The sequence below is a fragment of the Loxodonta africana genome, chromosome 8, assembly GCF_030014295.1.
Source record: "Loxodonta africana isolate mLoxAfr1 chromosome 8, mLoxAfr1.hap2, whole genome shotgun sequence".
Classification (NCBI taxonomy): domain Eukaryota; kingdom Metazoa; phylum Chordata; class Mammalia; order Proboscidea; family Elephantidae; genus Loxodonta; species Loxodonta africana.
Window position 1 is genome coordinate 130,280,157 of NC_087349.1, and position 26,660 is coordinate 130,306,816.

General features: G+C 44.2%; 1 protein-coding gene across 2 annotated transcripts in view; it reads right to left on the reverse strand.

The window, feature by feature from the left end:
- Positions 1-3,705: 3,705 nt before the first annotated feature.
- The window catches only part of SH2D4B (SH2 domain containing 4B), a 179,663-nt gene continuing 156,708 nt past the window's right edge, over positions 3,706-26,660 (reverse strand). The window contains exons 8-9 of one of the 2 annotated variants that reach the window (XM_064290321.1): positions 8,940-9,160; positions 3,706-3,798 (exon numbers count right to left, since the gene is read on the reverse strand). In XM_064290321.1, coding sequence (XP_064146391.1) covers positions 3,706-3,798; positions 8,940-9,160 — 314 coding nt within the window. The remainder of the gene's footprint in view (positions 3,799-8,939; positions 9,161-26,660) is intronic. The other variant, XM_003418591.3, reaches the window with a different exon arrangement.

Here is a 26,660-nt window from a genome sequence, read left to right on the forward strand (position 1 = left end):
AGAAAAATTCTTTGTTGGTTACCAGGCATGGACGGGGGGGAGGAAACATTACCAAATAGATAGTAAAAAAAAGTTAGTAGACAGGTGTTAATATTGATGAAGGGGAAGACAATACACAATATGGGAGAAGTAAGCACAACATGACCAAGGCAAGAGAGAACACTGAGTGGAGCACAGGAATAAAAAGCAACTACCATGACTACGGAAACCCTAGTGGCGTAGTGGTTAAGTGCTACAGCTGCTAACCAAAAGGTCGGCAGTTCAAATCCACCAGGTGCTCCTTGGAAACTCTATGGGGCAGTTCTACTCTGTCCTACAGAGCCGCTATAAGTCAGAATCAACTCAACGGCAATGGGTTTGGTTTTGATTTTGGTACCGTAACTACTATAGCATAGACAATCCTGCAACAATAGTATTAACAATTGGATACATAGATATACCAAGAGGTGTGGGAGGGTGTAAGGGAGCATAGCTACCGGCAGATACAGGTTTGGTGGTGGATATTTCTACATACATGACTGTAGGTGCTCCTTATATATATATTAATATAGACAATACAGCACAAAAGTGGCACAGTCGGGGAAACCTCTTAGACATAACTAAACACCTCGAGCGATGAAGTTCCCAGGCTCAAAGGCAAGGACCATAGATTCGAGGGACATCTACGTCAACTGGCACAACATAGTTCTTAAAGACAACGTTCTACATCCTACTTTGGTGAGTAGCACCTGGGGTCTTAAAAGTTTGCAGACAGCCATCTGAGATACAACTATTGGTCTTTTCAAAAAACAACAAACAAACCCGTTGCCATCGAGTCAATTCCAACTCATAGTGACACTATAGAACAGAGCAGAACTGCCCAATAGAGTTTCCAAGGAGTGCCTGGTGGATTCAAACTGCCAACCTTTTGGGTAGCAGCTGTAGCACTTAACCACTATGCCACCAGGGTTTCCATTGGTCTCTTCAGTTCAGAGCAAAGGAAAGTGAAAAAAAAAATGAAGACTTAAGGGAGCAATTAGTTCAAAGGACTAATGAGCCATACGAACCACGTCTACACAACCCCAAGACCAGAACTAGGTGGTGCCCAGCTACCACTACTGACTGCTCTGACTGGGATAACTACAGATGGTCCCAGACAGAGCAGGAGACAAATGTAGAACAAAAATCAAATTCACAAAAAAGACCAGACTTACCTGGTATGTGTGACAGAGAATAGAGCGACCCCAGAGACTATGGCAAGACACTCTTCTGACCTGGAACTGAAGTCATTCACAGAGACCACCTTCCACTCAAACAATAGACAAGTTCATAAAACAAACAATAGTACCTGAGAAGAACGTGCTCCTTAGAACAATCAATTATAACAGATCGAAAGAGCACTATTTGCCCAAGAGCAAAGATGAGAAGACAAGAAGGGGTAGAAAATCAGGATGAAAGGGAACAGGGAAGCCAGGGCACAAATGGGGAGAGTGCTGATACATTGTGTGGAATGAAACCAAGGCCATGAAATGCTTTATGTACAAACTATCGAATGGGAATCAAATTTGCTCTGTAAACTTTTCAACTAATGCACAATTTAAAAGAAAAAAAGGGCATGTGCTGCTACTTTCTTGGGGCTGCTATTTCAGGGAAGCAGGAGAGAAAACAGGGAGTGAGTCAGAGAAGGCAGAAGAGCAAACAGAAAGGTTGTTATTGAGCTGCCCACTGCTTGGTTTCATCATGTGTCCTTGTCCACCGAAAGAACTGCCTCTCAGGATAGTCCCTCCAGGAGGAGGAAGGGAGAATAGATCTGCCTGCCCCTGTCTCCCATTTACCAAAGGTTCACCGCATGAGGAGTTAATGTCCTGGCTCTTTTTGGCTGCATGTTGTCTCATGCCTCTGAAGCAGTAAGAGATAAGAGACCCATAGCATATGAAGTCAATCAACACAGTGGGACTGGACACAGCCCATGCAAAACTGTTGCCATGGTGGTGACCAGGGTGAAACAAGTGGCCAAAGATCCAGAACAGGTGAAGCAAGAGGTGAAATGAAGCTTAAAAGACGTTTGATACAACTATCAATAAGGTAGACCAGTTCATTGAAATCTACAGAGTCCATTCATCCTTCTACTTTCACCAAATACAATACTGCAAGCATAATAATGCCAGGAAGTTCCAGGGTGAGGATTTGAAACCAAACCCCCCTGGAGCCTGTAAACTTCCATCATAACATGCTGCCTCAATGCATATGCCCATAAATGTGGAACATGAAGATTTACACAAGTAGGCACCATCCTTGAAAGTTATTGTGGGCAATTCTCTTCTTGTTAACATGACTAACTTAATCAGATTAAATGGACGGTAGAAACAAAATCAAAAAGGACAATGAGAGCAGAAGTAATCATTTGAGCAACCTGCATAAAGAGGGCCGTATCCTGGATAGCAAAGGCTTTATCGGATGGTTTAGCAGCTACTAACCTAAAGGTTGGCAGTTTGAACCCAATGGCAACTCTGCGGGAGAGAACACCTGGTGATCTGCTCCTGTAAAGATTTACACCCTCGGAAACACTATGGTGCATTCTACCCTGTCCTATAGGATCACTGTGAGTTAGAATCAACATGACAGCACACAACAACAACAATGGCAACTGGTTTGAGAACAATGGTAGCTCAGTTGTAGAATTTTCACTTTCCACGCAGAAGATCTAGGGTTGATTCCCAGGCAATACATCTCATGCACAACAACCATTCGTCTGTCAGTGGAAGCTGGTGTGTTAGTGTGATGCTGAACACGTTTCAGCAGATCTTCCAGACTAAGACAGACTAAGAAGAAAGGACTGGCGATCTACTTCCGAAAATCAGCCAATGGAAACCCTATGGATCGCAATGGTCAAATCCCTAGTTGACTCAATAGCAACAGGTAGGTTTATAATTCATCCCAGGTCTTGGGCACATCTATAGGAATGCACGAAACCACTGCCTCCATATTGCAATACAAGGGCCAAGACATGATTTCAAGGCAGAGGAGTGATGGCGGGAGGTGAGGAAGGGAAGCAGGGCAGTAACAGTGACCTGTCCTGAGTGCTGGGCTTACAAGAATTTGGTATTTCCAATGTGACAATATTAATGTGGGTGATAATGACTATGGATTAAAGATACAGTATCTACGTCTTCTAACATAGCCATTATATTTTCACCAAAATATTTTTAAAAGCGTTTAATCTCCATGTCTTTATAAAGAATTACATGTAGCAATTAATTTATTAGGAACCATTATCAATCGGTGTTGAAAAACTTTCAGAAGTACATTCATTCAACATTTATTGAATATATATCACATGTTCAATTCTGCGTTCGGCATTGGGTTGTTCTGGATTATGAAAACATGATCCATGTGCTCTAGGAGCTCAGTTTAGAGAAGTTATCACAAAGAGGCTTCATCTTCTGAGGCCACATCTAAGCTCTTCATGAAAGAGTTGCATCATCAATTAGCAATTTTTGTCCTGGGCACTGGAATGGGAACAGGTTTCAGCAGAACTTTCAGACTAAAACAGACTATGGAGAAGCACATAAGCCATGTATCTCATATCCCTGGAGACATACTGATCTATTTGCTCCTCTAGGTGCTGGTGGTTCTTTCAGAAACCTGTAGGACTTGAGCTGGGAAGTTCTTCGATTGAATTTTAAAAAAGGATGTCCAAAGGAGTCAATTGATAAGAAGAAAAAGTCATTCAAACAAGGGATGGTAGTCCGGTGGGCTGTCCCTCTGTCCGCAGGGCTCCTGCAGCAACTCTCCCCCTGAAACAGTGATAATTTCCTCCTATAAGGGAAAAAAAAAAAAGAGAAAGATTCACTTACATTCAAGAAATGGGCAATCACCAGAAAGAGATCATTTTGAGATATAAAGACAGAACGTGCATCTGCCTTCGCCTCACCCAAATTTCCAGAAATGATCCAAAAAAACCTTCTTTCAAAAAAGAAATAAATCCATGAAAGTGCTGGAAAATAAGAAAGAAGATTATCAACAAAGCAAAAATGAAAAACAAAAGGCCTAATGGATGAGCTTGTGGAAGGAAACAGCGTGGGGCAGAGGACAGTGGGACAGGCAGAGGCCCAGGCAGCAGAGGTGTTTGCCTCAGGCAGATCAGGGAGGTACACTGCTCCCCAGGAGGCCAAAGGGACCCCCAAATTCAGCATACTCCCACATCCAAAAGATGAGCTATGCACTGCAAACTCCAACCCCTGCCTATGGCCTGAAGAGAGCAAATTTGGGAAACAAAGACTGTGTCCACTGATGGAAAAATGAGAAATTTAAAGTTCAAAGAGAATCTCATAACCCAAACTTTATAAACACTTAGGAAAACCATAGCTATAGAAGAAAGATGTCAGATACCACAACAGAACTGACTGCCAAGAAAATATCAAGTTTATGAAACAAACAGAAAGAGTTTTTAAGAGACGTGTATTCATTTCCTCTGTGGAATAAGATTTCATCCATGAAACAAGAATGGGCTAATATAAAACAGAACCAATTAAAGAACCTGAAAATGAAAAGTATGACCATTTAAACTAAAAGGAAGAAATTTCAATAGAAGAGCTGAACAGCAGAATGGTCATAACTAAAGAACTATTTAGTAAGCTAGAAGAACTAACACATCAATAAGAAAGAGACTGGTAAACAGAAAAATGAACAAAGGATATGAAGGGACACTTAAACAGAAGAAGAAATTCAAGTGGCTATTAAACATATGAAAAGATCCTCAGCATCAGGGGTACTCAGATAAATGCAGGCTAAACAACAGTGAGATACAGTGTCTGCCCATGTAATGGGAAAAAAATTGAATGCCTGGTAATCCCCAGTGTTGGCAGCATGGTGGGGAAACAGCTTCATACGGTTTTGGCGGGAGCATAAATTGGCAGTTCTTTTCAAATTAAAATTTGCATACTCTTCTATCCAGCAATTCCAGTTCTAGAGATCCATCCTAGAGAAATACTGGCTCACGTGCCCATGGTGACATATACAAGGATGTCTCTGAAGCACTGTTTGTGACCATGAAACACCGGGAGCTGCATAAAAACCAAACCCATTGCCACTGACTCTATTCCAGCTCATAGCAACTCTAGTGACCTACAAAGGAGAATGGTTAGACATGTCATGGATTGAATTGTGTCCCCAAAAAATATGTGTATCAATTTGCCTAAGCTATGATTGCCAATATTGTGATTGTCTACCATTTTGTCATCTGGTGTGATTTTCCTATGTGTTGAAAATTCTGCCTCCATGATGTTGATGAGATGGGACTAGGAGAATGGTGCTACCCAAAGCTGACGGAACACGGCTGACTTTCCCGTGGGCTTGGAAGACGAAACTGAAGCCCAGGGCCGGGGGTCTCCATGCCAATATGCACAGCCTGGAGGACAGGGCTATTATCTAAATGGTCTCAGAGAACAGAGGACTATTTTCAAGCCTTGAGAGCTAATGTAATCTGTTCTGCTGACTTGCTTGGTGCCTGTTATCCCTTCTTTCCCTTCAATTTCTCCCATTTGTAATGGAAATGTCTAGCTTGTGCCTGTTCCACCACTGTACTTCGGAAGCAGATAACTGGTATTCTAGATTTCACAGATGAGGAAGAATTTTTTTGGATTTCAGACTTGGAGTTGATTTAAGACTGTTATTATGATATGATGGGGTGAATGTGCTTTACATGTGAAAGGAGGTGAATTTTTGCAAGCTAACAGGTGGAATGTCACAGGCCGAATTGTGTCCCACAAAAATATGTGTATCAATTTGGCTAGGCCACGATTTCCAGTATTGTGTGATTGTCTACCATTTTGTCATCTGATGTGATTTTCCTATGTGTTGTAAATCCTATCTCTATGATGTCGATGAGATGGGATTAGCAGCAGTTATGTTAATGAGGCAGGACTCAATCTACAAGATTGGATTTTGTCTTGAGCCGATCCCTTTTGAGATATAAAACAAAGAAGCAAGCAGTGAGACATGGAGACCTCATACCACCAAGAAATAAGAGCCAGGAGAATAGTGTGTCCTTTGAACCTGTGCTGAGAAGCTCCTCGACCTGGAAAGATTGATGTTAAGGACCTTCCTCCAGAGCTGAAAGAGAAAGCCTTCCCCTAAGGGCTGACACCTGGAATTTGGACTTCTAACCTCCTAGACTGTGAGAGAATAAACTTCTGTTTGTTGAAGCCATCCATTTGTGGTATTTCCCCTATAGCAGCACTGGATGACTAAGACAGACAGTGATATGCATCCATACCAGGAATGCCATGGAGCACTGACAAGGACGAGGTACATGTGCTGACATGGAAAGATCTTGGCATATTTTCATAAAAGCCAGCATTTCCTGATAACATACACGTGCCAGGAATATTGTTTCAGCACTTTAAAAAAAATTAGCACTTTACACGGTGATATTTCATTTAAACCTCCCAGTGACCCTAAGAGGTGAGTGCTATTATTAAGCCCATCTTACTGAGGCACAAAAAGCTCAAATAGTTGAGGAAAGTCTCACATAGTAATGAAGTTAGGATTTAAAACTTTTCAGGGTGATTCCAGGGATTATGTTTTTTAAAACTACATTCTATGATTTATTATTTTTTAAAACCCAGTTGTTGATCTACATGTAGAGAATTATCCAATTTATGTAAAAAATACCAAAATTATGTATTTCCTAATGTACATACATTTCTACATTACTCAGTGCCATGTTAATGCTCGGGAAAATACTCCAGTAGGTACATGGCAAACTGATAATTCAAAGTGGGGGATAGAAATGAGATTTGAAGTGAACAAGGCTTTCACTTTCTATTATTTGATTTTTCTTAGAATGTAATCATGAATTAGGCATGTAATTAAAATCTTAATTTATAAAAGCTGGCCACCAGGTCACCACATGTGTAGAGATGATACCTCTCTAAGAGTGTTAGAAACTAAATTGGCAGCTCGAAAATTTAGATTTGGAGGGGGTGGGAATAAAGACCTTCAAAGACATCTGGCAGTCCTATGCAGAAATCCTGTTCATTGCATCCCTGAGAGATGGACATTGACCCTTTGCTTACGCACATCCAGAGACAGGGAGCTCATCACTGCTCAAAGTAGCTTCTCTTGGACAGGGAAGACAAACACGGTAGTTTACAGAAAAAAAGCACAAGCTGTAGAGCCAGATTGAGTCTCCGGATGGTGCAAGCAATTAACATGTTTGGCAGCTAAAAAAAAGGAGCTGGTTAGTTAACCAAAAGGAGGACCCTCAGAATATAGGCCTGGCAATCTACTTCCCAAAAATCAGCCATTTATTGGAAACCCTATGGAACACAGTTCTACTCTGACATGCATGCGGCCACCTTTAGTAGAATTGACTCAATGGCAACTGGTTTGGTTTTTTTACTGACAGACCCAGAGAGCCTAAGGCTTAACTCCTGGTCCTAACCATTCCAAGCCATGACAACTTAGACAAGTTACTCAGGCTCCCTGGCTTTGGTTTTCTGATCTGTGAAATGGGACTAATATGCCTCCCTGCAGAGTTATCATGAAGATTAAATGAGATTATGGATTAAATGAGCAACTGGCCCAGGACTTGGCACAGAGAAGATTCCCTTACCTACACCAAAAAAAAAAAAGACATTTTGCCATGGAGTCTGACTCGTAGTGACCCTATAGGACAGAGTAGAATTGCCCCACAGGGTTTCCAAGGAGCACCTGGTACATTTGAACTGCCGACCTTTTGGTTAGCAGCCAAACTCTTAACCATTATGCCACCAGGGTTTCCATTACCTACACAGTCCCTCCCTTTCTCTTTATCCTAGTTGTCAGAGGCTTTTCCCAAAACAAATAGAAGTCTACTTTGCTCCTGGCTGGTCCAGTCTTCTGGCTAGTACTCTATACTCAGTGTCCAGATAAATGGGTGGCTTTCTATGTGCTTCACTTAGAAGGCCTGGTCGAGTGCTATCCCCTAGGGCCCTGGGGACATCCATGAAGGGAAAGCACTACAAATCTAAGAGTCTCTATTATAGCAAAAGTCCTGTAAGATGGTCAAGTAATTCACAAACATTTTCTACACCTGCAAAGGTTGGGGGCCAGTAGATACTGAGCCTCTGACCTACTACCATTCTGTCTCTTGGAATCCCTGGAGTCTTGCCCTTCTGGGTCACTGACTTCCACTTTCGGCTTTCTCCCAGTTATGACTGATGCCAGCAGCCACATCACCGCAAAAGTTGCTTCTTACAACATTGATTGGAAGACAACATCTTTCTCAAAGTGGGGTCCATGATAGGGCGGCAAATAACAAAAATAGCATGAGAAACAAGGACTATCCTCACCACGTCACAATTACAGAGCACCGTTCTATGCCTTACCTCATTTAATGCTCACAAGCTGGGTACTATTTACATCCAGTTGTCTGATTAGGAAACTGAAGCTCGGTGAGACTACACATGTGCTAAGTGGTAAAGCTGGCATCCCAACAAGAGATGCCACTACTAGAAAAGCTTCTCTAACCACGGGGCCGGCTGCTACTCTTCAGCTAGCTCTATGAAGCTGCCAAGCAGCTAGAATGTCCTCAGGAGAAGCATTTTGAGGAATGAGTTGACAGTGAGATGTGGGCTTGGGAGGAGGACAGAATAACTGGTCCCAAAGTGCTGAGTAAGGAGTACTCAGGGACTCATGGTGGGACAAGGCCTGGGGAGCAGTGTTAGGGGTGCCAACACAATGCAGAGGGTGAGCCAGAGAGAAGTAAGGTGAGCCACAGAGCCTGGTCTAGGCAACCCCTGGTTTCTGCTACCCCAAGTTTCCCTGTCTCTGTGGTCCTCAGAGTCCCTCTGGGGCTGCCTGTTCCCTCTCTGTCCCCATCAGTAGAGGCCTCCAGCTTTGCTCTCTGGCTTGAGCCCTTTTCAGCTTAAGTTCCTCCCAGCTTCATCCCCGACTAGAACCCCCAGGAGAAATACCTTGTGAAAATCAATGAGATCCGTGAGCGTGGCATGGCGATTAGGGCCCACTCCCAGGAAGCTATAAAAGTCCCCAGAAGCATCCACGAGAAAGTGCTTGAACCCTTGCCGCATGCGGTAGGAGAGGGTGTAACCCCAGATTTTCTCGCTGACCCGGACAAGAAATGCTCCCTCAGTCATGTTCTCAAGCAGATCTTCTGCATCTTCTCGGGTAATAATTCCTAGCGTTAAAAAAAAAAAAAAGTCAGCAGGTTCTGCAACCCTCCACACTCGTCCCTGCCCAACATCCAGTGATCCATGGCCCAGGGACTGTCCAACCACTTCCTCGTTCCACAGAGGGGACACCTTGGTCCAGAGCAACCAGCTGTGGATCTGGGGGCAGAGTTTCCACTAGAATCTAAGTTTAGAAGCTTTCCTCCAAATTAGGCCACACTATTTTGGGTTAATTGGGTAAGCAAGGAGTTAGTAATGAGCTGGAATTATAGCATCTATCGATTCCAATTGTGAGTAAATAGCACTGCCCTGTAGAGGGCCTCAAGAGTCCTGCTTTAATGACGAGACCAGATGATTTAAGACTCCTGCCTCAATCAAAAAAAAAGAAAACAACAAATGCTGGTGAGGTTGTAGGTAGATTGGAAAATTTATCCATTGATGGTGGGAATGTAAAATGGTATAATCACTATGAAAAATGGTATGGTGCCTCCTCAAAAATGTAGAAATAGAAATACCTTATCATCCAGCAATCCCACTCCTAGGTATATATCCTAGAGATCTGATAGTAGTAACACAAATAGACAAATGTACACCACATTCATTACAGCATTATTCACATTAGCAAAAAGATGGAAACCACCTAAGTGTCCATCAACAGATAAATGAATAAACAAAACATACAATGGAATACTACACAGGTATAAAGAATAATGATAAGTCCATGAAACATAATATGGCTGAATCTGGAGGACATTATGCTGCATGAAATAAGTTTCAGCATGTAAGCACAAATATTGTATGATCTCACTTTTATAAAAAGACAAAAATAAGTAAACCCATAGAAATCAATGTTCTTCGTTGGTAACCAGGGATAGGAGGGGGAGGGAGGAGGAATTGCTCTCTAGGCAGTAGACACTTGTTAGTTATGGTGTTGGGAAAGGCAACGCTGAATGTCAGTGAAGTGAGCACAACTTAACCAAGGTAAAGGATGACACTAAGAAATACACAAAAATAAGGGACATAATTGGTAAATGCTATAACATATACAATATGCCAACAACAGCAGTAACAACCAAAAAATATGTGAGTAGTTACATAGACATATATGCATATACATGTACGAGAAGGCATATGTGTGTATATACACGAGCACATACAGGTGTATCTGTAGCCATATCTGTACACATGTCTGTAAGGGCTGCACATATATTCGTACATGTAATAAAGCACATAAGGGGCACAGTTGTGGATACCTCCTAGACATAATCTAACACTTCGAGGGATTGGTTTACTGGGTTTGAAGGTTTAGGACCAATCTTGTGGGACATCTTGGTTAATTGGCAGAACATAGTTGTCTTAGCTATCTAGTGCTGCTATAACAGAAATACTACAAGTGGATGGTTTTAACAAACAGAAGTTTATTCTCTCACAGTCCAGTAAGCTAGATGTCTGAATTCAGAGCACCAGCTCAGGGGTAGGCTTTCTCTCTTTGTTGGCTCTGGAGGAAGGTCCCTGTCATTAATCTTCCTCTGTCAAGGAACTTCTAAGTGCAGGGACGACGGGTCCAAAGGACATGTTTTGCTCCTGGCACTACTTTCTTGGTGGTAGGAGGTCCCCCAGTATCTCTGCTTGCTTCTCTCTTTTATATTTTAAAAGAGATTGACTTAAAACACAACCTAATCTTATAGATTGAGTCCTGCCTCATTAACATAACTGCCTCTAATCCTGCCTCATTAACATCATAGAGGTAGGATTTACAACACATAGGAAAATCACATCAGATGGCGAAATGATGGACAATCCACAATTCCGGGAATCATGGCCTAGCCAAGTTGACACATATTTTGGGGGGGGACACAATTCAACCATAACAATAGTATGTGAAGTTTGTATTCTACATCCTAGTTTGGTAAGTATCATCTGGGGTCTTGAAAGCTTGTGAGTGACCATCTAAGATACAACTATCTGACTCTACTCCTCTGGAGCAGAAGAAAAAGATGGAAACCAAAAACTCAAAGAAGAAACTGATCTATAGGACAAATTGCCTACATGAGCCATGGCCTCACCTATCCAGAGACCAGAACTAGATGGTGCTGGGCTACCAGTACCAACTATGCGGGCTGGGTCTATAATAGATGGTCCTGGACAGCACGGGAGAAAATTGTAGAACAAAACTCAAAATCTTAAAGAAAAAAAAAAAAAAGGCCAGACTTACTGAACTGGCAGAGACCTAGGGAACCCCCAAGACTACTGACCAGAGATACCCTTTAAACTTTGAATTGAAACTACTCCCAGAGGTCACCTTTCAACTAAATAACAAATTGGCTCATAAAATAAATAATATCATCTGTGAGCACTGTGTCCCTTTTATATAAAAATAATAATAATAACCATCCTCTATTTGAGACCAAACAGTCAACATTTACCCTAAAACAAAGATGACAACGTCAGGAGAAAGGGGGAAGCGAGAATAACAGAAATAGAACAACCAGAATGGAAATAATGACAATGTTGACACAATGTAGAAGATGTAATCAATGTCACCGAATAATCTATGTAGAAACTGTTAAATGAGAACCTAATCTGATATGTAAACTTTCACCAAAAACTCAATAAAATATTAAAAAAAAAAAAAAAGACTCCTGCCTCAGTTATCTTTTTCACACACATACATGAAAAAACATACATGAGCACCTAAAAATAGTATTTCCCCTTAAGAAGGAAAAAAGACTCCTCCATAGGCCTATGGACACTAGGCAAGTGGTTTCTTAACAGGAGTTCATAGCTAAACTTCAACTCAGGGAACAAAACTGTATAACGTTCTGCAGTCCTGTTCACTGTTGTTTTCCCACAGTGCAGGGTTGGGTTAGGCCTGGAGAGGTTTGTATCCCAATGGCCATCCCTGGGAAGGTTTTCCGGGAACTATCCTCCTCTGTGTGTGTAGTGGATTGGGCTGTGGCAGGTGGTGAATGGACAGGAGAAGGAGGGAATCAGAAGATCGAATGGACACCCCAGAGCTGCTCTTACCTGGCTACCTGGTCTTCATTCACACTGTCAACTTCTCCAGTGTTCTTTTAACATTTAAATGATAATCTTAACCCATCTACTTCACAGTATAACTACTGAGTCAGATAAAGAATTTGAAATCATTTTCTGAACTGAGAAGATCTATGGAAATTGTGGAGACTATCACCTCCAGTTACACTGGGGAGAGGTGGATTGTAATGCAGGGTCCCTCCCTGCATGCTCTTGTTTACCCTACACACACATAGCCAAAGGATAGAGGCAGCTGGGCTGCTCACCTCCTTGACCCTGATGGCACTCCAGACCTGTGGCTTTGCCCCTAGCTGAAATCCGCAAGGGCTGCTCACCAGACCCCGCACCTTTCTTCTACCTAACAGGACTTGAGGCAGGGCTTTCCTGTGCCCAAAACAGAGGACAAAGAGCCAACCACACTGTCTAATGCCCACCTTTCAAAGACAGAAACACAATTGAGGAACATGCACATCCTTCTTGCCCAGGACTTAAGATGCAACGAGGCTTGACAAGTAAAACTAGGAGAATGGGAAGAGAAGGAAGTGGGAACCTGAGGACATGGGAGACGTGTCCTGGGCCGGGGAACGATGCACCATGGCAGCCAGAAGACTCCTGGCAGGCATGCTTGGATTCTGTGAAAAGGCTCCCAGCACTGTGCCAACACCACCTCCCAGCCCAACACCAGAGGACAAGATCCTTCAAGTGGCTAGGGCAGGGAGATAAAGGGAGAAAGAGGCAGGGCAGGGGGTGGAAGAGGGACAGAGGTGACACTCCATATACCTCAAACTGAAGTCCAAACTGGGCTGGGGGCTATAGAGGAGGGGAGTGTTTCATTGGGTGGGAGACTTAATGGTCAAATTTGAATAGGACTTGTTCATATGAGTGCCCAGTTACACCAGAACAACCATGTCACCTCTCTTCCCCATCAAACAGCTCCACACTGACATCAGCCAAGGCCAGGCTCAGGAGTAATGCACACCTGGCTCCAGAGCCCCAGTTGGTGGCCTCATTCAACATGGCTGGCCACTCACCGCACACTTGCTTGTGCAGAAGTTCCATCCTCGGTCCTAGCCCTTTGCCCCAGCTGACACTGACTCTTCATTCAAGGCCCTTTCCCCGTCTTTCCCACTAGTCACAGGGCTGCTGCTAGCCCACACTGCCTCTGTGCAAGCTAAAAAGCGGTGCCCTCTGAGGAGGTGAATGAGAAAAAGATGCCTCACTGGGTAAAAACATGGCAAAGCCCACAGCTTGATTGGGGGAGGGGGTATCTGTATCTTAGTGCCCCGCAACTAGCCCCCTTGGCTTGCTTTTGCTAGTTGATATGGAGTTGTCTCTGAATCATGGCAACACCATGCATGGCAGAACAAAATACTGCCCCATCTAGCACCACCTTCATGATTGTTGGTAAGCTCCAGCCCATTGTTGTGGCCATCGTGTAGAGTTGGAATCGACCCAAAGGCAGTAAGTTTTTTTTTTTTTAATTTTTATTGTGCTTTAAGTGAAAGTTTACACATCAAGTCAGTCTCTCATATAAAAATTTATATACAGTTTGCTATATACTTCTAGTTCCTCTCCCTCTTATGAGCCAGCACACTCCTTCCCTCCACTCTCTATTTTCTTGTCCATTCGGCCAGCTTCTATCCCCCTCTGCCCTCTCATCTCTTCTCCCAAGTCTGCTGGTTGAGAGCCAGACCAGAAGCAAAGTGGGAAGAGCCCAAAGATATGCCAACCCTGTGACATAAGAGTAAACATCAATTCCTCACCATGAACTTTTAACTGTATTGTTTGCTGCCTACTTTCCATGTGCTAACACTCTGGGAGCATTTTGTGCTTCCTGGCTCTGATCAAGCGAACGTAATATTAGTGAACAACCTATATGAACACCACAAAAATAAAATTGCATTGTTTAAATAACCAGTGAGTGCATCACAGGTGCGGCACATGTGCACTGCGAGCATAAAACCAAAAGTAATACACTCTCATAGTTCAGGATGACAAAGGCCGTAACACCAAAAAAAAAAAAAAAAAAACCTCCCAAGAGAATTAGCTGGTGGCTTGGAGGTACGTAGGATGCTAGTGAAAAGAAGCTGCTATGTTTCTCTGCCCTCTCCACCTCTCTCCCCTAGATCAAAGCCCAAGCATGCAGTGGCCAGGAACTAAGCATGAATCATCACCCACCCCACCCCACCTCTGCCTCTTCCAAATGCAGTACAACCTCCTGGCGGAGGAAAGAAGAAAGGGCCTCCCCTCACCGTCACTGGCTGGGAAGGAGGACACTGCCAATGTCCTTGAAGCTTTCTAACTCTGCTGATAACCAAGGGTGGCTGAGAGAGGTGGTCTCACCAGCCTATGCTCCGGGCAGTGGTTCTGCAACAGATACTGGAGACCACAACCGAAGGTTCTTCCTGAGTCAGTTCTCACCCCCAGAAGATAGGAAATGTGATTTTCCCCTGTAGTTTCCAGAAATGTGTCCCCTCCTCCTTTCCTCTCTCCCTTGTTTCCTTCTTCCCTATAATAAATATTTATTAAGCGTCATCTAGGAGCAAGGTCCAATGCTGGGAACCTGGGAAAGAGCAGAGAATGAGACAAAGCTCCTGCCTTCCAGAAGCTTTGACTCTAGACTAGACAGAAGTTTTTTTTAATTTAATTTTATTTTTTAAAGGGCAATCTGTAACAACAACAAAAAAAAAAACAAACCCATCTCTGTCAAGTCAATCCCAACTCATAGCGACCGTAAAGGACAGAGTAGAACTGCCCCATAGGGTTTCCAAGGAGTGGCTGATGAATTCAACCTGCTAACCTTTTGGTTAGCTGCCAAACTCTTAACCACTGCACCACCAGGGCTCCAGTCTATAATCAAGAGTAATAAAAGCTGTATGGTGTATCTGTTACCACAGGTGCTGCGGTAACACCTAAGAGAGGCACTCTGGAGCCCAGGGATGCAAGTGACAACTAGGCTGAGATCAGAAAGACTAAAACAGAGGTACAGGGTAAGGAGTGAAGCTTTCACATGGAATTAGCACATAGTTCTTTGTGGTTGAAGGCAAGGCCAAGGTAGAGAGCAAGCAGTGGCAAGATGTAGAGAGGTAGGTAGACGTCAGGTCCCAAATGGATTTCCATGCCATTAAAGGGATTTTGGACTTAATTCTGAAGTCAGTAGGAACAACTGATGTTTCCTAAGCAGAAGAAATTTATGGAAATATTCATGGCTGGAAAATGGATTGAACGGGTACTGATTGGAGGCATACAGGCCATGGATTTCCACTCAGTGAGGGCTTCATAGCCACATTTCCACAGGTGTTCCATTGGGAACCAACTCCCAGATCACTAGTCTGCCATAAGTGGCTTCTGTTCTGAGGCAGAGAGGTAAAAGGACACACTCAAAGTCATATGAGAAGTTTATGTCCAAGCCAGCACTGGGCACTATGCTGGGAACTGTGAATCTAATCTAATTCAGCCTTCCTAACAACCCTATTATCACTTATAAGCAAGGGCACTGAGAGAGAGGAAGACAGGTAACATACCCAAGGTCACAGAACTATTAAGTGGTGGAGCCAGAATTTGAACTCAGGCTCTTGGACTTTTTGCTGTATACCATGTTATCACATACTGTCCTCACAGAGGACAGTATTTGCTGTGAAAGACACAAGAAGGAGAAGATTAATGAGGCCTGTAGAAATTAGGGCAGGCTTGTGGAGGCAGTGAAGGGGACTGTGAAGTGGATCTTGAAGGCTAGGTAGATTCTGTGTAAGCAGTGAGGAGTGGTTATGAGATATAAGGGTAGAATAAGGGATAAAATGAGTGAAGAGTCAGGATGAAGACACTTACATAAATGTTACACTTAATGTAACATAAGAGAAAATCTAAATCTGAAGAAGTTAAGACACATAAAGGATGGAATGAAAAGGTCTAACATATGTATAAGCTGAGCCTCAAGGAAGAGGAGAGGAGAGAACAGAGGAAAGAAGAGACTGGGGAGGAGGCAATATTAAAGAATGAATGGTTGATAATTAAGCAAAGACACATAATTGTAAAATTGCACAAAGCTACTGAATGTTTCATTTTGTCAGAGGGAAAAGGCAGATTACCTATAAAGGACCAACAGACTGATGGCTGACTTCTCTGTTGCAAAAACAGAAGAGAACAACGGAATAATATTTTCAGTGTGCTGAGACAAAAATAACTGTGTTCAGTGAAACTATCTTTCAAGCACAAGGGCAAAACAAAGACATTTCCAGAAAAAGTCTGAGAAGGCTGACCACTAAAGGGAACTCAAAAGGATATGTTTAGGGAAGAAGAAAAATGATCCTGGATAGAGAATCTGAGATGCTGGAAGAATGATAAGCAAAGTGAAGGTGTAGTAGGTCAAATTAAACACATACTGACTTATAAAATGATAATAATGAATAATTTGAGATTTTAAAGAGGATACAACAATAATACTGGACAGCATTATATCAGTTGGGGCAGGATGACTGGAGTAAAGAAAAATTTTATTTGTTTAGAGGAGGGTAAAAATATATATTAACTTTAGAATTTATTTAATTATACATTATCTTAAAACTCAAAGACAAACACTGAAAGTGCTATAATGTTATGGATTGAATTGTGCCCTACAAAAATGTGTTGTAAATCTTAATCTCTACATCTATGATTATAATCCCCTTTGGAAATGGGTTGTCTCTGTTATGTTAATGAGGCAGGATTAGTGTACAGTATATCTTGAGTCAATCTCTTCTGAGATATAAAAGAGATTAAACAAGAAAGTGAGAGAGGCTGAGATGGGGAAAAAGAAAGGCCAAACCACAAGAAGACTGCCCAGGAGCAGAAGCTCAAAGAAACAAGGACCTTCCTCTAGAGCCAACAGAGGCAGAAAGCCCTCCCCTAGAGTGGCACCCTGAATGCAGACTTCTAGCCCCCTAAATTGTGAGAAAATAAATTCCTGTTTGTTAAAGCTACCCACTTGTGGTATTTCTGTTGTAGCAGCACTAGATAACTAAGACAGAATTTGGTACCAAGAAGCGGGGGTGCTGCTCTAACAGATACCTAAAATATGGAAGCAGTTTTGGAATTGGGTAATGGATAGAGGCTGGAAGAGTTTTAAGATGCGTAATAGTAAAAGCCTGGAACCCTGGTGTCACAGTGGTTAAGAGCTTGGCTGCTAACCAAAAGGTTGGCAGTTCAAATCCACCACCAGCTCCTTGAAAACACTATGGGGCAGTTCTACTCTATCGGAATCGACTCAGTGGCAACTGGTTTGGTTTTGGCTTAATAGTAAAAGCCTAGGTTGCCTTCAAGAGGCTGTTGGTAAAATTATGGCTGTCAAAGGCATTTCTGGTGAGGGCTCAGAAGGAAGTAAAGAAAGCTACAGAGAAAGTCTCTATTGTCATAGAGAAAAACAAAATCCAGATCCATGTTGGAGAGGGAAATAGAGCCTGGTAATCCCTGAAAGTAAGCTGTTATATTTGTGAACTCCATACAAAAACCTCAGAAGAGAAAACTCTGTGGAGTTAGAAAAGCTTTCTTGATCACCGTTGCATTCGTAAATTCTAGGAAAACTAATTTCACTTGCTTGGTAAAGTAGAGGGTCAGAGAAAAAGAAGACCCTCAATGAGATGGATTGACACAGTGGCTGCAACAATGGGCTCAAGCATAACAACAATTGTGAAGATGGTACAGGACCGGGCAATGTTTCATTCTGTTGTACATAAGGTCGTTCTGAGTCGGAACCAACCCGACGGCGCCGATCAACAATAACAACAATTTCAAATAAAAATTAGCCACAATAAAAGCACCCAGGTCAAATCATATACAAAAAAGAAAACAATTAGCAGAATAACTTCCTTCCAGGTGCTATGTATACAGTGAATATACAAGAACCCTTACGTTAAATGATCTAAGTTGTGATCTATAATCTATGTTAAACTTACCAGAATGGCTGCTATTGGGGAGGAATGGAAATGAGAGCAGGAATGGACATAAAGAAGAGTATTATGGATTGAATCATGTCCCCCCCAAAAATATGTGTTGGAGTCCTCACCCTCATAAACTCATGTGTTGGATATAATCCTATTTGGAAATAAGAGTTTTCTTTGTTATGTTAATTAGGTCATATCACTGCAGGTGTATCCTAAACCTGATGACTCCTGAGTAATATGGAGAAGCATACACACAGAAATAAGCAAGCACACATGGTAAAGACAGATGGCACATGAAGATCTGCAAGGACTTGAGGAGCACCGGGGCTACAGGAGCTGAGACAAGGATCTTCCCCAGAGCTGACAGAAGAAGAGACTCCCCTAGAGCCAGTGGTCTGAATTCATACTACTAGTCTCCTGAACTGTGCAAAAATAAATGTCTGTCCTTTAAAGCCACCCACTTGTGGTATTTCTGTTACAGCAGCACTAGGTAACTATGACTGAAGTAAACAAATAACACAAGGCTGTTTCTTCCAACAGTGATAACTGAGGGCAGCAGATGAAGTCACTCAGCACTGATAGTTCTTTAAAAAAAAAAAAAAAGGTAGAGGCAATTAAGAGTCTAATCCAACTTCTTACGGAGCAATCAAGAAAAAAGGTGACCCTTTAACCCAGGCTTTGTGGTAGATGGCGTCAATCAATGGCTAGTTGATGGGAGTTGCTGAAGCTCAAAGGCCCCAGAGAAAGTAAAGCCCAGGCCAAGTCACATTGGAGGGATGAGCATTTGGCAAAGAGGACCTCTAATCCTGGCTCTGCTGTGATCAGACCAGCATAACCTTCAGCAGTGGATGCAGTAAGAACAGAGAGCAAGGCCCAGAGATGAGCTGCAGACCTGGCCTTCTCTGGCTCCCTCACAGGGCATGAGTGTCCCCTGCACCCAGACATCACTCAGGGAAGGGGAGCGATAGTGGAGAGACCATCAAGAAGGGAAGGCAGCGCGTAAGAAATGGTTGACTATTACTGAGCTAAACCGAAGGAGTCTCTCAAACCATAGGAAATTAATTAGGAATTTTAAGGGTTTTTTTCAGTCATTAATAGGAAAAAGCTCCCCAGTAAGATGGGATCACTTATAAAAACAAGTGACTAAGAATTTACACTTATTCCACATTCTTCTAGCAACAGTTGAAGAGTTTGAGGGAGAAACCGATGATACCAATACAAACACAGACCAGGTTTTCTCAACCTCGGCACTATTGACAATTGGGAGGAATAATTCTCAGTTCTTCGGGTTGCCCTGTGCATTGTACAATGTTTATCAGCATCTTTGGCCTGTAGCCACCAAATGCCAATAGCACCTCCCAACTGTGACAACTAAAAATGTCTCCAAATATTCCTAGATGTTTCCTGGAGGCACGATTATCCCTGTTGAGAACCAGTGATATACATACAGACTGGAAAGATCTCTAAGCATGTTGATAACAGGAGGGGAAAAAGTTGTAGAATAATAATACTGTGATGTATGATATAATTTATTCACGAAAAGTAACTTCCACAATAGTCGGTACAAAAATAATTATCATAATTGTGCAAACATAAAATCTATGACAGCAAGGATCCTCTGTTTTGTTCTACTATATCCCCATCAGGAAACTGAGCAGTGTCTGGAACTTATTAGGCCCTTAGTAAATGTTTGTTTAATAAATCACTAATTAATTACATTATAATTCCATAACTAGCACTAATGGAATGCTTACATTATGCCAACCACTGGCCTAAGAGCTTTACAATCCTCACAGTCATCATTTGAGGTAGATACATTTATTCTCCCCATTTTACAGAGACTAGAAAACTAGGCTAAGACAGATTGAGTGACGTGTCCAAGGTGGCAAGCTTGGATAGAGGCATGGCTTTCTTCTCAATGTCAGTCATATGTACCAGCCTGCATTCCCATTAGACTGCCAGTGGCCTTTTCTCCCAGGTACAATCCACACCCACATCCCATAACCAGCGCCCTACATCAGAAGGCCTGGATGAACGTTTGTGCAAGGTATGGTTAGCATACCCAGTGCTTGTGCCCAGGGCTTGCCGGGGTCACAGCATGAGCCCCTGGGATTCGGTCATGCAGCCTGCTGAGGCCTCTCAGTGGACTCTGTTCTGATGGGCTAGGCTAGGCCTTCAGGCATGGACCCATTGTAGAGCTGACCAGTGTTCAAGAAGCAAGGCTCAAAAGGTCTGGTTTATGGGGGACTATGCCCAAAGGGGCCTGATGTGGAGGGTGGTGAGTGGCCATGAGCATTTGCAAACAGAAGTTTTGCCCAGGCTGCAGGGGCTGTCGAAAGCAGGTGTTAAAGCCAGACAAGTCAAGTTTGCAATCGTGTCTCTCCCATGTATGGTCTGATCTTGCACAGGTAAAAGTCTCTTCAGTGGTAAAAATGGACTCACCTTAGTATCACCCAAGTTGTTGGCCATATTAACGTCAAACTACACCCACCATGGCTGCAGCTGCTGTCAGGCCGGGCACAAACTCAGGACAGCCTTGGCCCAGGCCATGCGGGTGAGGGCAGCAGCAGAAGCAAACAGAGCTGTAATCAGGAAACCGAGGCATAAGCTCAGCATACAGATGGGACCCTTCACGGGAACTGAGGCGAGGGGGGCACCAGAGCCAGCTCCACGTGCCAGGGTTCCTCTGGGGCCAAGCGGCTGATACAGCCTGACTAACTGCAGCGCCCCCTGGAGGCCTCCACAGAAAGCAAGGATAGGTCAGGGGAGAGAAGCCTTTCAAGGCGGCCGCCCCCTCCACCACGGGTCCACGCGGCACTGGGTGGGCGCCCAGGCCTAGCAAAGAAGCCAGCTTGCATTCACTCCCCACACCACACATAACCTTGCACGTAGGCGTCTGCAGTCAGGTGCTGTGAGGCTCCTTGGTGACTGCGCCTGAGCACAAGCCCACGCATTCTTCCCGCTGCCCCCACCATCTCTCTGTGTTCCCTGTGGAGGCTCCCAGAAGCGGTCAACAACTCCATGTTCACTGTCAAAACATTTACTGCACCGCATGATTAGTGGCAGCCCCGAAAGGCAAGGCGTTTTAAATTAAGCACCCTTGAGTTAGACGCCCGCTGTAAGGGCCATCGAGCTTCCCCGCTGCCCCTGCCCCTCCGGAAGCAATTCTCCCAGCCCCTGGGGTTCATTCTGGCCGCTCCTACATCCCCACGCTGACCTGGGATCAGTAGCTCAGAATTGAACTTGAGTCACCAAATACGCTCTTTTTATTTCCCCATTAGAGCTTCCCCCCGAAAAGATGGCAGCACAGGCAGGCCAGACTGGATGTCCTACTTTTTAATGGGTCTGCGTTTATTCCTCAAAGCTTTCACTGCAGCTGCACCTCGCTGGCCGACGAGGTCTCCATTACCACTTAGCTATTTCTCATTTATTTTATGACTTTCCTTTCTTATTGCCATACTTTCTCCAGACGATATCATTAAGGAGGCTGGAATTTCTTCATTTTCAACAGTTTCTCAACAGCATCCTAAAGCCACAGAGACTGATTGATGAATTCAAATGACTTTTATTTCTTATAACCCCAAATGAAACACAACCGCAGCTAACTGCTGAGACAAGGGTTTCACAGACAGGCCTCTTGGCACCAGATACGAGGAAACAGAAGAGGCAGCACCCATGCCTGGACTGCCAGCTCCAGACTGACATGCCAGGTTCTGATCCCGAACCCTGATGATAAGGGACTGCGCCTCCCAGCAAAATGACTTCTGAACTTTGTTATGCAGGACGCACAGCTCACCTCACCTGGATTATAAATTTTTGTGTATCGCTTGACGAAAGTCATTCTTGCTGACTAGACTGGCGGCTTCGCTAGGGACCAGGTGGTCCCCCTCTCTGTGGTGAACGTCTCAGGTTGGATTTGCCTGCCCAGGGCCATTCACCCTTCTTCTGGCAAGGGAACCATGGCCTTCTTTTGGAAACCGCACTGTCTCAATCTGTGCAGTTCCAATGGGATGGACACTACCCTGACTCCAGGGTGGTCATGTGACTCAGCTCAAGCCAATCAGACAGCTTATCCCCCTGACAGGGTGAGTGGTTCGGGGTGCAGACAGGACCAAACCAGACCCAAGACCCAATACTCGGCTCATACTGCGGATTCCATGTGGAGGCTCCCAAATGCCACAAACAACTCCATGTTCACTGTCAAAATATTTACTCTCTAAAACATTTACTCCACAATGTGAATCGGGGGCACTGCTGGATTTGAACCTGGAAAATGCAGGCATGCAACCACAAGATGATGCACTGCTGGAGAATGGGAACAGCATGGAGACTAACAGAGCTGAGAGGTGGAGAGAGGCCAGTCGTTGAAAAGATTAAGCTCCCTGGATCAAGCAAAGCCTGAAGCTGGACCTACCTTTGGGTTTTTCAGTCATATGCACCAATAAATTCTCTTTTTGATTATATCAGTTTGAATTTTTTCTGTTATTTGCAAGTGAATGTAAGTTCCATGAGGGCAGGAACATTGTCAGTTTGATCACCACTGTATGCTCTGGGCTTAGCACACTGTCTAGCACACAACAGATTAATATTAAATAATCAACAGGTTAATTATTATGCCTTAGGGAGCCTACCGCCTAGTGCCCCTGCCTGGGTTATTCAGCAGTCCCAAACACTGGCAATTCCTGTTTTACTCTCATTTATTGCATAAGAACTTTACGGGCTGCATGATGACTCAGATGACATCCTTCAGGAATTCTCTGAGAGAGAGTCACCAGCTTCAGGAGGGGCAGACACTTGCCCCAACCAGGGTAAGGCATGGCCCCTCTCTCCCAAAGAAACAGCCATCTCTCCTCCCGCAAGGAGACCTCTTAGACTGGGAAGGAACTTACTCCACCTGAGCATGGCCAGGGCCTCCCATTCCTCACTTGAGAGGTGGCAGTAGGACAAGTTTGCATCATGGGTGAGAGAATGGACTCTGGAGCAGACCACCTGGGTTTGAATCCCAACTCCATCACTTACTAACAGTATAACTGCAGGCAAGAGGCTTAACCTCTCTGTGCCTCAGTTTCCCCCTCGATGAACTAGGGGTAATGGCCACAGCGAGCTCACAGTGGTGCTGTGAGCATGAAGAGTGTCCAGCACACTGCAAATACTGCCTAGGTAAATGCTGTTACTATTACCCATTCCTGAGAGTTGTGTGAGGAGCTACACACAGGCCAGTGTACGTTAAGTGTTCAATAAATTATTAGTTAAAACAGAAAGTCCGATGTGACCTCAAAGGTGAGGCCAACTGATTCACACCCATGGTCACCAGCCAGTGCAGATCCAAGGACAGTGTGAGGTCAGGCACCCCCTGCCCTGGATGAAGACACCCATCACTTGGATGCACCCCTGTGCAGGTACAAGGTTTGGAAGTAGAACAGGACTAGATCTCAGCAATCTCAGCCCCTCAAGCCCCTCAAAGACACAACCTCACAGGGCACTGTCTGCACAGTGCAGGGTCAGCTCTGACCCCTCCCTACAAGTGGAAGAAAGCCCCCAACACTCTAGTGCCTGTTGGAGAGAAGCTGGATGGGGAGCGGGGATCCTAAAGTCCCCAAAGGGACAGAGTTCACTAAAAACACTAAACCATTGAATAGGACAAAGCTAAACAAAATGGATTAGAGTTTATTTTTCCCCACTACCAGAGGGGAGGAACCCTGGAGGTGCAGTGGTTAAGAGCTGGGCTGCAAACCAAATGGTGGGCAGTTTGAATGCAGCCACTCCTTGGAAACCCTATGGGGCAGTTCTACTCTGTCCTGTAGGGTCACTATGAGTCAGAATTGACTCGATGGCAAAGGTTTTTGTTTTTAACCAGAGGAGGGGGTAGTAGCAGCCTCATGAGGTCAGAGAAGTTGTAGAGCAGTGGAGGAACTGCTTTTTCTCAGTGCATTTGAGCAAACCTGAAGCGTGGCTGCACAGATGGTGGTAAGGCAAGGGACCTTACTGTCTGCAAGGCTCAGGCACTATCTCAGCCTCACTAAAGTGCCACGGTGTCAAAAGCCCCTGACCTTGAGCACAAGGCTGAACTCCTCAGGACAAGATAGAGGTGCACCAATGGAGGGGCTGTTGCCAGCTTTTGCTGCTGGGATGGTCTTTTGATTGTCAGCTTTGGGCTGGGGTGGGGAGTTAGTCTCCCGTTAGTCAATCTCACCTAAGTGCTGCGGTTAAGGTATTTTATTGGTGTGATTAAAATCCATGATCAGCTGACTTTAAGTAAGGGAGATTGTCCTAGGTAATCTGGGTGGGCCTGACTCCATCTGGCAAAAGGCCTTCAGAGCAGAGTTGATGTTTCCGTGCCAGAGAGGAAATCCCACCTGTGAACCCAGCTTCAGCCTTTCCTGATGGCCTACCCTACAGATTTCAGACTTGCCTAGCAGACCCCCAACACTGCATAAGTCAATTCCATGCAATAAATCTCTTTATACCTCCCACTGGTTCTGTTTCTCTCGTGGAGCCCTGACTGAGACAGCTGCTGGTACCTGAATCCCCTTTCTGTTTAAGGGGAATTCCTTACTGTACAAAGTAGCCTGCTGTGGCTGATCCAAATACTGGTCCCAAGTCCTCACTCCTTGTAGCTGTATCCTCCATCCTGACCCTTGGCTTTGGACAAGGCCACATGACTTGCTTTTGCCAGCAATACATGCCCACCTGTAGCACAAGAAAGACTTTCAGTGTGCTGTGTCTTGCTCTATTGCTCCCTGAGGAGTCACATGAAGGCCTTCCTCCAACAAGCTGTTACCCCATCAAACTAGCCCCAGGACAAACACTTGTGAGGAGACCTGGATCAAACCCACAGCAGTTCAATATACTCTTTAGCTCTCAGTGCCCACCGACCAACCCCAGAATCTAGCTCCCCGTCCCTCAGCAGGAGAAAACAGGGTGGCGTAATGAGAACCAGGCATGCCTGTGTTTGAATAGCACCATAGATAGGTGGGACTTACAGGCACCACTTCTCAAAGTCTCATATTCCTCTTCTGTAAAATAAGGTTTTTGTGAAAATTGCAGGAGAAAGTACACATTGCTGGCATGCACAACCATGCCAATCCCCTTCAGGAAGCATTTCTGGGCTTCCCAGGCCCTGGGCAGGGGCACCTGCTGGCATGTGCATTCCTGGAGGCTGGGAGAAGGACTGGGAATCTTAAGGTCCAAAGGTAGCATCACTGTTTAAATGAAACCTGAAAGTAAGTGACTGGGGCACCTGAACTTAGAAAGATGTCCAGTGTGATGGACACTGCACAGGGCTGCAGTAACAAAGCACCACAGGTGGAGAAAAGAACAGAAATGTAGTCTTTCACAGTACTGGAGACCAGAGTGCATGATCAGAGTGCTAGCCATGTTGATTCCTTCTGAAGGCTCTGAGGGAGATTCTGTTCCATGCCTCTCTTCCAGGCTCTGGTGACGGCCAGCAATCCTTGGCTTGATGATAAATCACTCCAAATTTCCTCCTCCATCATCACATGGCTGTCTTCCCTTTGTTTGTATATCTTCTCTTTTTTATAAAGACATCACTCAGATGGGATCAGGACTCCCCTACTCTTACATGACCTTATGTCAACTGATAACATCTTTTCAAGCACCCTGATTCCAAACGAGGTCATGTTCATAGGTATAGGGATTAGGACTTCAACATATCTTTTAGGGAACACAATTCAACCCATAACAGAACTTAATTACCAAACATAAATATTTTGATAAACTTTAATAATTAAGCATAAATATTACATCAGTCTTCACTTCCAGAAAGGCTTCTCAACTAACTATAGCAACTGAAGATTATTCTCTGGCAAATGTTAAAACCACTCTGTTTGTCTCTCAGGTAAGCACAGAAAGAACAGCTCATGGTGCGAAGGGGGAGAAAAGTCATCTGATCTGAGTCCTCATCACACTGGACAGTCCACGTCATCACAGTCTTGGCTGAGTAGCTGGCTGGCCTCTATCTGCACACCCCAGCGACAGGTGCTTACAATTCCTACAGGTAGCTTACCCTATCTCAGGACAACTCAACAGCTAGAAAGTTCATCAGACCAAACCAAAGTCAGTGCTTTGTGACTTTCACCAAGTGTTCTGTGTCCTGGCCTTGAGGCCATTACAGGTCTAGGGATGTTAGTGATTTGAAGATAGCAGCTGTGCCCCATACTTCAAGTCTTCTCTTTCCCAGATCAGCTCTCAGGAAAGTGTGAGGCCTGGGACTCGGGCACAAGCTAGAAGGAGTACCAGGGCTAGGGTGCACTTGGGGCTGGAGATCAGTGGGACCATAGTCAAAGGACCTGGAGCAAAGAAACCCCAAGTTTCCTGGAGTTGAAGGAGAGTTTAACCCATGGCAGAAACATCCCAGAGTTAAGGGATAGCAGGGAACTTTTGTAACTCTCAGAACTATGATGGAACTACACAAAGCATATTAAATCAATTACATCAACAGAAATTACAGTTTAGTTTATTGTTATATATGTGTTATGAATTGAATTGTGTCCCCCCAAACAGTGTGTCCATTTGGGTAGGCCATGATTTCCAG